Source organism: Phacochoerus africanus, chromosome 11 (genome assembly GCF_016906955.1).
Source record: "Phacochoerus africanus isolate WHEZ1 chromosome 11, ROS_Pafr_v1, whole genome shotgun sequence".
NCBI lineage: Eukaryota > Metazoa > Chordata > Mammalia > Artiodactyla > Suidae > Phacochoerus > Phacochoerus africanus.
In genome coordinates this window covers 33,344,934-33,359,742 of record NC_062554.1, presented here as the reverse complement: position 1 = coordinate 33,359,742, position 14,809 = coordinate 33,344,934, and the positions used below count along the sequence as shown (strand labels likewise).

General features: G+C 35.6%; 1 protein-coding gene across 2 annotated transcripts in view; it reads left to right on the top strand.

The window, feature by feature from the left end:
• The first annotated feature begins 1,496 nt into the window (after positions 1–1,496).
• Positions 1,497–14,809, top strand: part of DCUN1D5 (defective in cullin neddylation 1 domain containing 5) — a 29,058-nt gene continuing 15,745 nt past the window's right edge. Inside the window, exons 1-4 of one of the 2 annotated variants that reach the window (XM_047752747.1) lie at positions 1,497–1,627; positions 3,834–3,925; positions 8,933–9,003; positions 9,414–9,505. In XM_047752747.1, coding sequence (XP_047608703.1) covers positions 1,542–1,627; positions 3,834–3,925; positions 8,933–9,003; positions 9,414–9,505 — 341 coding nt within the window. In that variant the 5' untranslated portion in view covers positions 1,497–1,541. The remainder of the gene's footprint in view (positions 1,628–3,833; positions 3,926–8,932; positions 9,004–9,413; positions 9,506–14,809) is intronic. The other variant, XM_047752748.1, reaches the window with a different exon arrangement.

The window sequence follows — 14,809 nt, the reverse complement described above, 5'->3', positions numbered from 1 at the left end:
TTTTTTTTTTTTTTTTAGCTGCACATGTAGCATGCAGAAATTCCAGGGCCAGGGATCAAGCCCACATCACAGCAGTGACAAAGCAGGATTCTTAATATGCTACGCCACCAGGGAACTCCTGCCTCAAGTATTTTCAATGGGTTGAAAGATTACAGAATTCAAGAACAACATTCTTTTGGTTTTAAGTAACATAGTCCTTAACAGCATAAGTACAATAATAAGGTTTATTGGCTCATGGACCAGAAAATTCCAGAATCGTGTCTTCATTCTGATTTCTTCTGACTTTCAGCTTCATTCTCCACCTCCTCTCAGGTTCAAGCCCATAGGAAATTAAGTTGCTTCTAATGCTTCAATCTCATGTCATTAGCACTGATTGGCTTGGCATGGATCATGGGTCCATTCTCAACCAATTTATGGCACTAAGTAATATGATATTCTGATTGGCCAGATGAGCATGTTAAAGTTACTAGAACCAAATTGACTATTATTAGATTTAAAATGACTCTTAATCCTCTACCAATACAGTTAGTTTGCAAGTGTGAACTTATTTTACATACATACTAAAACAACTTTCTACTGTATAATCTTCACATGTGATAACCTTTATTTATAAACAATATTTTCATAGATGTGGAGGTGGATGATTGATTACAAATGTTCTGGGTAATAAAGTCTGTAAGGGGAAGTCCTTTAGAATTGTCCTTCAAATTCCTCTTTACTAGGTCAGCGATCACCTACTGTCTCTGAAGGGTGAGCTCTGTCAAAGAGAAATGCTAGAGCTAAATAGGGGAAAAGTGATAAGCAGAGGTCCCAGATGAAGGCGAAGTGGGGGTGGGGGAGTGGGAGGCTGATGGCCTGCCCATAAAGAAACAAGCATTTAGCGGGTGGAGAACAGTTAACGTGAGGTTACCACTCAGAAGAGGTGAGAAGTGAAACTCGGTTTACTTTACCAGGTTATTTTCAGGCCAACTGCAGAGGATTAGTGGTTTCATAAGGCATTTGGGGGGGACGAGCATCAGCATTAGTGCAGGTGGAAGTTTCGTGAGAAAGTTCGGAAAAATCTTGACAAAAGGCGGCTAATAAATCAATGAAACCCGAATTCTCCTTTCGTGGCTGCGATACAGAGTAATCCGGCATGTGGAAAGGTAGCTGCACCCGACCAGAGCCACGCCCCTCTGAGCAACTCGCTCTGCGGCGCGTCACTTCCGGCCGCGTGCGATCTGCTTCCGGGTCAGGCTGAACCTCTTGCTCTTGGAGTGTGTGACTGGTGGCCGTGCCGCGCTGTCCGCCTTCTCTCTTCCCGGTGTGACCAAGCAGCAGTGCCCACTGGCGAAGAGTACCCGCTGCCTGGAGAAGAGACGGACGAGGAGGGGACCTGGGAGCGGGCTGTGGCCGGGCTGGGCCGCTCTGGGTTGGGCCGGCGACTCTGCTCCTTCGTTTGCTGCTGTCTCTGGGAGCCGGGTGCCAGCACTGAGGCGTCTTAAGTGGACAGCGACCCCCTTCCCCGGCTCCCCTGCCCGCCCTGCCGGGGAGGGCGGAAGATGCCGGTGAAGAAGAAGAGGAAATCCTCTGGGGTGGCAGCTGCAGTAGCGGAAGACGGAAACCTCAAAAAGTGTAAAATCTCCAGGTACCACCTTCCCCCACCTTTCAGTCTTTCCTCCTCCTCTCCTGCAGGGCAAGAAGAGGAGGAGGCGGGCCGGGTTCCTGGGGCTCGGGCTGGGGAGAAGTAAGCTGCTGTGATTAAAGATAGGTGGGAGGTGCAGAGCCGCGCGAGTCTACTTCGGACCACCTCGTGTTCGGTGGGTGTGCTGTAGCGCTGGCGCCGGTACTCCGAGAGTCGCCTCATGTTGGAGTCTGCGTGCCTGGGAATGTGGGGAAATAAGAATGCTTAGGCAGATTGCGTTCTTTCCCCTTACCCCCTTCTCCCTTAATCCCTGCCCCGCCTTCCTTCCAGACCTAGAAGTGATTACAGATCCGTGTGTGCAAGGGTACTTCTAGAATTTCTTTGTAGAATGTGAAGAAAGGAGCAGAGCAAGAGGGATCGTGACCTGACAACTGCCATGAGTATGGTAGAAAGAAAAGTTCCTTATGCTGTAATTGACGTCCAAATTTACTCTTTGGAGTGGTCTAACCCAGACCATCCCAACAGGCGCCCTATTTTCTGGCAGTATAGTGCTTCCACTTGCACTAAGTCCCTGTGCAAAGTTGGAAAGGCCCTGCCTGCTTTTTGTTTTCTAGCCATCAGGATGCTGTTAACTCTCAATATAAATATTAATAATTCGAGAGCCATTGTTCTGCGTATCCTCTTAGAGAAAAAGAAAACAAAGCAGAGCTGTAGTTATATAGTTCTTTGATCCTGTTGTAACATGTCATTGAGGCAGTACAGCAACACTGCGTGCTGCAAAAAAATCATTGCAATTTAGGTGTGAGAAGTAGGTTTTTAAAATACCCTTATTGTATGTCTTGACTGTATAGGTGGTTGGCACTTCCTGTAACTTTACGTACTGCCATTTAAAATAGCCAACGTTATAGAGAGGAGATAATAATAGAGCTCTCCTTAAAGAGAGATTTGCTTAAAATGTGGGGAAGGTGACTTTAGTCTGCATCAAACTTTTTCGTTAATTTATTGAATTTTTTCCTCATTGCTGAGTTTGGCAAAAGAGCCCAAAGGTATTTCTTGGGCTATTTCTGTGAAAGATGCTGCTGTTTTCCTATACCTCTTAATAGTAACTCATACTAGAATTTGACACAGTTTTAGCTCATATTTTTATGGAACATGCAAGTTAGTTTTTTTATTACTTTAACTTGTAGACATCTTAATTGTATAATGTATCAAAATTATTTAAATTAAGCACATTGAAATGGCTGAGCAGTCAGTACTATTAGAATTCAGGTGATACTTTGCTCTATCAACTGAAAATTTTAAATATGGCACACTTCCACCTCCTCGCCCATTCCAAGGGGGGCACAGTCTTTAAAGCATCAGCCTGCTGTGGCCCCCTTTGCCTGGCAAAGCAATAAATCTATATTTTTTTCTCCTTTAACCCCCCCCCCAATGGCACTCTTGTTTTACATTACATTATTCAATTGCAGAAGTTTTAGCATTCCTATATCATTGTGTTACTGTAACTCAGCTTCTTTAGAACAGGTTCTCTGAAGTTCATTAAATCCTAGAGGCCGTTTATGAACTTCCCAACTTTTAATGATTGTATGAAAAAGATAAAGGAAATCTGGGATTAAATAGCTTTGGCCTAATTATTTGGACCATAATCTAATACAGTTTTTTTTTTCTTTTAAATTTGTGGAATCTAATTATACCCTTAGGTCCTAAATTAGCTTTTATGTTTAAAAATATTTAAGCTTGGTAGATGACAGATAAACAACTCTAGATAAATTATTCAGAAATATTGATTCACTGTATTAAACTATACAGTAATATTTGTTTTCAAATTATACACAAATCTAATTTCCATGCAAATCAGCAGAAGAATCACTGTAAAGATGTATACTTTTCTAGTTATCAGTCCTGCATTGAGACCATTGGGTTGAACTTGTGTGTGGTCTTCTGAAATCTGGGAGAAATAATTTTAGTGATTTTTTTTGGAACTTGATAGTGAGCAAAGTAGAATTTGGGTTTTGTTAGCTGGGAATTTTTATGTAAAGATTGCTGTTTCAACTTGCAAATATTTAACAACTCCAGTTTTTTTTCCTGTAACACCAACTGTAAAAAAAAAAAATACTTTGGCTTGAATTGAAGTAGTTCATATGGGACTTAGCTTTTCACTGAAAGTTGAGACTTGATAAAATTCTTAGGCATTTGTGTGTTTTTTAAGCTATTGCAGATCCCAACCCCCTGCTAGACTAATAAGTGGAGAGGAACATTTTTCAAGCAAGAAGTGCCTGGCTTGGTTTTATGAGTATGCAGGTAATGAAATTAATATTAGAGGATATCAGTCACATGCTTTAAAATGTTTTTTTGGTTTATTCATTTAACAAATTATTTATTGCAGGCCTGCTGTGTGTTAGTGCTGTGTGCTGAAATCAGGGTCAACACTGAGGCTCATGGGTAGGCTATGCTGTTTCAGGCTGATAATTTCTTTAAATATGTAATTCAGTGTTTGTTTACTGAGGGAGTGAAACATTTACTGCTAGTAGAATATGTAAACAGATTCACTTATTAATTTACATCCATTGGCTATAGTAGAGTGATATTCTGGAAAACACAGTGTGTAATAAACATTTTATAAATTATATAAAATATTGTTCTTGTTTTTCTTTCCAATATTCTTCTGAAATTTTTTGAACTATAAACTGACATTTGCTGAAACCTTTGGGGGACCTAGTAAAGGATTTAAAACTAACATATATCATTGCACAACACATGTACCCTTTAATATAATTGCTGTTTAGACATTCCACTTCTACTTGAGGTGCAGTAATAAATAAGAAAGTAAATAGACTGATATTAGTACAGTTTAATGTATGTTATGTTAGGAAGATACATTATGAGAGTTCATAGGAGGAATGTATAAACCAGCCTTGGAAGTGTCAGGGAAAGCTGTAAGAAACTAATTGAATCTAGACTAAATGCTATAAATACTAAATGCAAATTTCTAAGCCTAGGGAAGAGTATAGTTTAGAGGTAAAAGTCAAAGCCTTGGAGGAGGCCAAAGAGTTTAAGGAAATAGAGGAAAATGAATACTTGTTTATTATTTATTACTAACATCGTAAACATATATGAATTTTTTTTTCCTTTAGAATGATTTTGTTCTTTTGGAATTATTGATTTTAAAGCTCCCCACCCCCAACTCGTTTCCTTTCTTTTACTTGCCTCCTTTGTTGGATTGTTTTGTTTTATTTTTTCCCCCTTTAATAACACTGTCATTCTAAGTGTTTAAGATTAAACAGTTTATTTGCCGTCATTGCCTTATATTTAGTGCTAATCAAGATAAAGTCTCAAATGCACTCTGAACTTAAGGTTTAAGTTTACTAAATGTTCACTGTATGGAAAATAAGACTATTTTGGGGGACAGTAACTTCCTTGTTGGGATCAGATGAGTAATCCCAAAAGTATAATTTAAAAATTGTTTAGTAACAGAACAGATTCTTTCTGGACCAGAAAAACTGCTATTACTGGCATCCCAAGATAACCACTAACCCAAATTAAATAGAGGGAATTCATTTTCTTTTGACCTCCATTTAAAATGTTGACCCAGTATTCAAAATGCCAGTTTTACTGGTATTAATGATATGATATAGAATCAAAAGTTTACTCATCTTGTTTCACCTAAAGGGTAGTAGATACTATAAAATTAGTCGTTTTTTTTTCCTTCTCACAGGAACTTCTCATAGGGACTTTTCCTGTGTAGCATACGATTTGAATTAAACAGTTATTTCCTATGCTAGAATTTTTTAATAGCCAGCAAAATAATTGCTATCTTTATTCCAAAAATTATCCTAATTGTATAATTTTCCCTTATGACCACTCTGCTAAGTAGGTGGTGTTACCCTTATTTTATAAATGAGAAAACTGAGGCTTAAAAGTAATTTGGCCAAGATCATACAATGACAAGAGCCTAAATTCAAACCTAGGTCATTTAGACCATAGACCATTTAGACTATGCTTTTAACTACTACCATCTTGTAAATTCTTACTTTTTAAAATATGTACATGGTAGCTAGTTTTTCTTTTACAAAGAAAATATTAGTACGTGTACTGGAGTGATGAATCAGTCATCACTGAATGATTCATATTTATTGTGCACTTGTATGCCAGGCACTATGCTAAGTGCTGGAAATATAATGATGAACAAGTCAAACAAGATCCCTGCCCTTGGGGGACTTGCCTGCTAGTGGGGAAGACAGTGAATAAGTGGGTAGGCAAGATAATGACAGATGTGGAGGATAATAGGAGTAATAAATAGGGCATGGTACAGGGGATAGAAATTAGATAGTTCGGATGGACTTTCAAATAAGGTGACTAGGGAAGACCTCTCTGGAGATTACTTTGGGCAGAGACCAATTGATAAGGAGGTGCCAGTTATTTGCCAAATAAATAGTAACTAAGGTGTCCCTTTTTAAAATGCAGACAATAATTGTGCTTCCTGAGGTAGTACATGTAAAGCACTTAGCACTTGGGTCAGAGCTCAATATTAGTTGGCTGTTATTAAAAGAGTAATAGTATTGCAGCTTCAGATTTACTGATTGTGTATATTTACAATACTGTTCCGAAATTAATAATATAGCCCCTATGTAGCTTATGTTGAAGGTGCTGTGTCATTCGTTGAACAGATTTTTTTTTCTTTTTTTTTCCTGAGCATTTGCTATGGTTGGCATGGTTTTAGACTCTGCAGATGTAGCTGGGAACATTTCTTTATGGTTATTAAAACATCAGAAAATTGATTTTCTTTTAAAAATATTTTACCACAAATCTTGTTAATATAGGTCATGTGTGATAAGCCTGATAGTTTTCCCCTTTGATTAGACCTCACATCTTGAGTGATACTTACATTATTAGGGATTCAGTAATATTGCTATTACTGGACAAAAGCATAGACAGTGAAAAGGTACTTTTAAAGTTTTACGAAGAATCAAAAAAAAAAAAAAGAATAGAATTGCATAGTTCTAATAAAGTAACCAGCTGATAGAGTTAACTAAGTCATTTTCATAGCTTCTTAAATTTAGTGGAAACCTTTGTTTTACCAGCTCCAGAGGTTTTATTTGGGAGTAGTTTTATCGGAAGAGTTTGTTTCCAGAAGCATAAATAACTACACCATCTGGGGAAAAGAACATTGTTATAGACCTCCTTTTGGATTTAGATTGTTGCTGTTGGCATTGCTTTGTGAAAGTCACTTGACATTTACAGAAAGGTCTTATATTTATCTTATATCTCTATATGATATAATTTAACTTGATTCTAAACAAATTTTTAATGGCTAACCTCCCATTTGCTAGGGAGGCTATATTTTATGACAGTAACTGATATTTCTTCACCTGACTCTTCAGCTCTCTCTTCTAATTACTAACGGTGACAGCTTTGAGGGCAAGTCTGCTTTCTTGTTGCCTTAGAAAAATTTAGAATATATTTCCTTCATGCCTAAACAAAAAAACTTTGGTTTCTTCCATTAAATTTCTTGTCTTATTTTCACTTTGATGTAAACCACATAATGTAAGGATGCATATTTGGTTATTTAACAGCTTAATTTTATACACGTGCTTTTTAAGTTACATAATTAACACATTTTCATTTAAAAAACCCTCCAAATATATATTAGGAAGTGAAAGTTTCCTATAATTACCACCCCATCACCTTTTAACACCTCACTGCATAAATTAGTGCAGTACTTATTTAAACTAAAAAACTTAAAAGCAGTTTTTGTTTCAGACCATGTGTTAACGTCGTATTAGCAGCCTGGACCTCATCTGAGACAGTACGACTTTACTGGTCACAAACATTCTTCTATTAAGAGAAACCATGGGACACTGGTTTCATATTGTGCTTGTGAACTAATGATGGCTACATAAAATGCCACCTGAGCAGCCTTGGTCTAGTCTGTGACTTACAAAGCTGGAATATTTTTAGTCCTTAAGAAAAGAAAACAAGTTTCTCTTAGTTACTTAAACAATAGTACTTGAAGACTGTATCTTCAAAAGCCAAGTGCTTCTGTCATATTTCCATTGTATTTTGTATTGTTTTAAATTAGTAATCACCACAGCCTTAGTTAACACCTATCACTACACATAGTTACAAATTTTGTTTTCTTATGAGGAGAACTTTTAAGATTTACTCTTAGCTACCTTGAAATAGGTAAAACAGTATTATTAACTGTAGTCACCATGCTGTACAGTACATCCCAGGACTTCTTTATTTTATAATATTTTATTAAAATAATTTATTTTATAATTATTTTATAAATTATTTTATAAACTTTATTTATTTTATAACTTTGTACCTTTTCACCATCTTCACTCATTTTGTCCACCTCCTCTAACTCTGACAACCACCAATCTGTTCTCTATATTTGAATTTGGGTTTTTGTTTTGTTTGTTTTTTGGTAGATTATTTATACAAGTGAGCTTATATGGTATTTTCCTTTCTTTCTCAGAATTTTTTGCTTAGCACAATTCCTTCAAAATTCATCCATGTCACAGTTTGTTTCATTCTTACTGAGTCACAAAAGAGGCCTAGCAATGATGTAATTACTACATGGGAAATCTGATAACATAAAAAATATGAGAATTGGGAAAAAATAAGAAAAATTCCTCAATTTTTGGACTAGGATAGACATAGCTAAGGAAGGGTTAAACTTTTATTTAAGGTGACATAATGCTCATGCTTTACTGTCTGCTTTAGAACTGAGATAATAAGGAAAATATCTCATTCTGGACTCTCTAGCCATTTCCTTAAGTCATAATTTTCATAATGTATCTTAAAAGTATTAAATTTTGTTTGGGTGTATTTCAGAAGGTTAATGAATGACCTTCTCTTTTAGTGTGAAACAGATATTCTCCTCTGCTTACTGTCTTGAATTGTGGGTTGGTACTGGCACATTTTAGTTGAAGAAGCAGCTCAAACATTCTTATACGTCTTTATATTCATGCATTGCCAAAAATTTTCTTCAGAGGAGGTTCTGAGTAAATGTTTTTTTTAATGGATAGGTTCAATTATTATACAACCTAGTGATTGATATTAATGTTACTTTGTTTTTTATTTCCTTAATTCTATTTTGTAATATGCTTTTAAAGAGTATTTCAGAATTTTTAAATTTGGTAATAGATATTTTGCTTTATTAAAGATATGTCAAAATTCAAATTTGGTTGTTTGCAAAAAATGTTATGGTATATCCATAGATGCCTTTAACACAGTGGCTTATGTTTTATGTTGATATTAAATTATAACAATAAAATATATAAATTATTTTTGTCTTTGAAGGTCCTGATGAAGTTGTAGGGCCAGAAGGAATGGAAAAATTTTGTGAAGACATTGGTGTTGAACCTGAAAATGTATGTTTTATTTCTAAGTAGAATGGAATACAAGTGGGGTATAGCATATTCATAAATTTCTAAAAATTGGAACACTTTAATCTTAAGAAAGTTTTGTTTCTTCGTGAATATTGTAGATTTTTATTTAGGTTTTTAAAATCAGTTTAAGTTGGGCATGTGTGCTTTTTCTTGATACAAATGTCATTTGCAGTAGACTAAGAGATTCTACTTTCAGAAACTGTTAGAACGTATAGCTTTTAAGAAATTGGCCCATTTAAATTTCTTTACAGTTAATAATTTCAAAGATTGTACCCTGTAATAAAGTTGAAGGATGGACATAGTTTGTATAAAAATGCTCTCCATTATAAAAATAGACATGATTATCTCTATTGCTGACTTTTCCCCTATCCTTTATGTTCTGTTCTTTCCAGATTATTATGTTAGTTTTAGCGTGGAAATTGGAGGCTGAAAGCATGGGATTTTTTACCAAGGAAGAATGGTTAAAGGGGATGACTTCATTACAGTAAGAATTTTTTTTAAAAAACAAATTTGATGGCCTATTTGAAGATCCTAATTGATATTTTGTGTTTTGTAATTTTCAGGAGTAAGGTTTCACCTTAAATTAATCAAATTGGTTTGATCTGTAACAGTCAGTTTGAGATTGACAGAATTTATATTGTGATCTTTGCAAAATGAATAGCTACCCTTTTTTCATATTCTCTAAGAAAGAACCTAAGTATGGTCCTATTAAAACTCATTAAGTTTTGTTGGGTGAATTAGCGGTTCATGATTCAAGTTACTTATAGGATGTTTGAGTGGTAAGAGCCTTCCTTCTTAGAATATAGAATTCTACTACATGAAGAGTTTGTTCTTTGGGCAGTCCTAAGTTCTGGGGCCTCCTCTCTGTCTTCAGTTTTATCCTTAAAAAAGAAATTTGAAGAGGGTTACATGACACTTTTATCATTACTTTTTTGCCAAATGAATCTCATAAAGAACAAAAGCAAGTTATAAAATTGCTTCTTTATAAAAATAATCGACTTTGGCTTTCCAGTGTAAAGTGTGCATAGTTTCAGAGTCAGTTAGTAATTGTGTGTTAATTTTATATTTTTGTCATGTTCCTGATGTTCATGCATTATTGTTATTAATAATCAACATTCTAAAGTAGTTAGGGCAAGCATTAATTTATAGTATTTTTGAGCCAAAAATGGGGCCTTTCAAGTTGTGATTATACTTTTATTAATATACTTAACCGTTCTTTACTTCTTGTTTGCCTGTGCTTAGATTTCAAAATACCTGGTTATATTTTTTTAAGTGTATTTGTTCGTATGGAACTTAACTATTTAGATTTGAATTTTTCAGTGTCTAATGTTTTGTAGTTCTCCTTTTTACCAGCATTGACATTTAGATAGTATAAATATATATACACATATATATTTGTTCAATGTAAAAACCTTTACTCATATGAACCATAATTTCTAGAATAAGACGTAAGATCACCCCTCTCATTTTCATTATTTATAGGTGAGATGAGTCTGAGACTCAAAACAGGTGAAGAAAATTTTTGTTAAAGTTTACATGGTTCGTGTATCTAATCACTTGTGATGCAACATGATGGAGGATAATGTGAAAAAAAGAATGTATATAAATGTATAACTGGGTCACTTTGCTGTACAGCAGAAATTGACAACACTGTAAATTAACGATAATTAAAAAGTTTTTTAAATGATGCATTAAAAAAAAGGTTTACATATGGTGGAGTTCCTGTTGTGGCTCAGCGGAAATGAGTCTGACCAGCATCCATGAGGACACAGGTTTGATCCCTGGCCTCACTCAGTGGGTTAAGGATCCAGCGTTGCTGTGATCTGTAGTGTAGGTTGCAGATGTAGTTCGGATCTGGTGTTGCTGTGGCTGTGGTGTAGGCCGGCAGCTACAGCTCTGATTCAGTCCCTAGCCTGGGAACCTCCATACCTCTGTATGCCACGGGTGTGGCCCTAAAAGACAAAAAAAAAAAAACTAAACCAGCTATAATGGAAAAAATAAAAATCATTATTAAAAAAAAGTTTACATAGTTCCTTAGAGGCAAAGCTACAACCTGTAATTTAAATCTTCTAATTATGAGTCTGCCATACTGCCTGTTGCACCATTACATTGTGTGTGTGTGTATGTATGTATGTATGTATGAATGTATATAAGCATTCTTTCCAAAATAGAGGCTCATTATTAACTTTTTAAATCATCATATTTATAACCAAGACTGAATTCTGCCATTCATTTAGGTGTCATAACATGCCAAATTAAAATGTTAATTTGGAAATTCTTTGAGCTATTTCCCACCATTTAATTAGCTTTTTAGAGAAAGATAAAATATACAAGAGTATGCAAAAAATATAAACTAGTTTCATATATAGTTCAGTCTGTTTTATTAAAATTTATATTGCTTGTCACATGGCTTGTTAATTGTAAGACATTTTACTTGGCATTATAGCTGCTTTTTGTACTATTCCTATCACTTTTTCGGTATACTGCAATTTTTTTTTGCCACAAAGTCCACCAGTTTGATATGGCATCTCAGTTCCCAGACTAGGGATTGAACCTGGGCTACAGCAGTGAAAGGGCTGAGTCCTAACCACTAGACTACTAGGGAACTCCTTGTATATTGCTTTTTTGAATATCCCAGCTAACAAGTGTTTGTATATTTTTAAACCAAAAGTTTTTAATCATTTATGTTTTTGAATAACCATTCTATAAAGAGCCTTTGTATAACAAATATGTAAACATAGAGCATTTCTAGTATTTAATCTTGAATAATTAGCAGTATATGGCCTTATATATATGCTAGGGAAATTGACTTCCCACGAACATGTTGCTTATTAGCATGTCTTTCCAATAGAAAGTTCACAGGATTTGCAAAATGAAAACATTTATTTAGCACTTAAAATTGACCAGGAGGTTTCTGTCTCACTCATTTATTATCCCCTGCCTGTCTGCCTAGATCTCTGTGCTGTAGAGCCTTGAAGCTACTAAAATTAGGCAAGCACTCTTGACTGGGAAAATATTTGCCCCCCTCCCCCCGCCCCAGTAATCTAGATTGCTATGTGAAAACAAAGTATCTTCTCTCAATTGGCTAAGTCTTATTACTCCCTGAATCTTCTTGTAAAAAACTTGCTAGGAATAAAATAGTTTAAAATGTAAACCATGAGAGACAAAAAAGTCTTAGTTTTGTAAAAAAATTATAGTTTATGATCTAGTATACTTTGTTTTATGTAATAATCATGAAATGTAAAATTTCACAGACGTGGTTCTTTTTATATATTTTGATATTTTTAGGATTTTATTTAACCTGGGCATAGTTATTTGATAGTTCCTAGATCATCTTAATGTACTTATCAATTGTTTTAAATTAATTTCAACCCTTAGAAAACTTTAGTAGAGCTCTGCTAAAGAATAGAAACAGTCTGGTGGTTAAAACATACACTATGGTCAAGGCTAGTAGACTACCACAATCAAAGTTAATTAAAATCTAGTTTATAATGTTTAACAGTTTTCAGGATACTTTTTAAAAAACATTTATTTATTTTAATTCTGTTATTCATACATTTCTGTAACTGAATTGTCTTTTTGTGTGAAGTGATTTATGGGTATGAATTTGTATATAATTAGACTAGAATAGCCATTTGATAAGTTTCAGGGATGTAATTGCCATATCCCTTAAGATATTTTGCTCTATATCATCTTCATCGTTGTTTAGTAATAGTCAAATTTCTCTTCAAATTGGGTTTAATTTAGTAGAAATTTATTTATATTAAGCACCTATTTTATCTAAGGTACTGTGCCTTAGATAAAGGCACACCAGTGATCACGAGGCATAGGACATAGCTTCTGCCCCTTAGTAACGTTCTAGTAGGGCAGGGAAGGTATTAACAGTACTGTAACCATGAATCCAGGTGGAATGTGACAAGTGCTAGAGTAAAAGTACACAATGCCATGAAAGCATGCCTGCTAATGAGGTTAATTTGAGCTGAGTAGACAGAAGAGTCTTTACTTGTGTGTGTGGCATTTGAACTGAACCTGGAAGAATGATTAGGATTTTGATAGTTGAGGATATAGGAAAATGATGCTTCAAGAGGAAATTGTGAGCAAAGCCTTGAAAAAGGAAAATGTATGTCTAGCTTGCTAGAATCAAAAGGTATGTAAAGAAGATTGACAGAATAGTTTTAAATTCAAGACAATTGGGCTAATGGCTACCTTATGCCAGGTTTTGACTAATATGTTGAGAGAGTTTAAACCTTGTGATTTAGCTTGGGAAGCCATCGGAGATTTTTGAGCACAGGAATCATCAAAGATTTGGGTTAGTTTTTGGTGGAGTTTTCCATAATGTTTTAAGGTCATAGACTTTTGAGAACCTTATGAAAACTATGGGTCTTATTCCTGCTAAGATGCAAGTGTGCTACTACACATGAAGTGTTGCATGTGGAAGCTGGCATTGTGGCTTAACAGTAACGAACCCAGCTAGTATCTGTGAGGACTCAGGTTTGATCCTTGGCCTTGCTCAGTGAGTAAGGATCCGGCGTTTCCATGAGCTGCTGTGTAAGTCTCAGACGTGGCTTGGATCTGTGGCCATGGCGTAGGCTGTGGCTACTGCTCTGATTCAACCCATAGCTTGGGAACTTCCATATGCCACGGGTATAGCTCTAAAAAGAATGTTGCATATGGATCTTCTTCCTTGCATCTATAGAGGCAGGTATTCCAAGGATACTTGAAAATTTTTATTCTGGCATATCTTACTAGAGTTGAGAAATTTTCTCATATCTAGTAGCTGAAAGTTTGTTGTTGGAGCAGAGGTAAAATACCATGCTCTTAGAGAAAATTGTGAGCACAGAACTTTGAAAAGACTGTACTTGGTTATGATAATGAAAAAAAGAAGCAAAAGGATAGCATCTGACAAGAATAATAGTAACTAAGCTATCTGCCAGTAGGCTACAAGTTGTACACCTTGTGGTCTCCATGATGAGCCATGGACTTTGAAGAGTAAAGACTTGACTGGCTTCACTTTCTTTAGGAGGGCAGAGGGAAACATTTATGTAATTTTTTTGGTAGGGGTGGAAGAGTTGAGTAGATTGGATGCTACAATGTGTGTGGCATGTGAATATCATTCGCTTAATTAGCATTTTGGGCCCAAGTACAACTGCCACTAGCATTTTTTCTTTGCTCTCTCCCAGGGTCATTTTGACAATTTCAAAATGCCCTCTCTCCACATTTCCAGATACCCCCAGAGATGGATTAATTGTATGATTCTAGTCAATAAACCTGATTCAGACAAAGTCCTAAATCCATGACTTTGTGAATAAAATTCTTTCTGTTATATGTCAGTGTGTTACAGCATTCTTATTGGGATTTACTGATTAAAGAAGAGAACCTTACTTAGATCTAATACATAAATGAAAATTTCTATTCATTTTAAAGGTCTTTAATGAAGCAGAAATTCAGAGGCCTAACGTGTTAATTATATGTTTACCAATACTCAAGAAATTAATTTTCAAATACTGATGTTGAAATTTAAACCCATTTCCACTCCAGTGGCCTTGGAGATTGTTATCATATAATGCCAGTGTTCCCTAAAATCTGTGTGATTTTATTTATTTATTTTTATGGCCACACCTGCAGCATATGGAAGTTCCCAGACTTAAGGGTCAAATTGGAGCTGCAGCTGCTAGCCCACACCACAGCCACAGCCACACAGGATCCAAGCTGTGTCTGCAGCCTACACCACAGCTCATGGCAACACTAGATCCTTAACCCACTGAGCAAGGCCAGGGATGGAACCTGC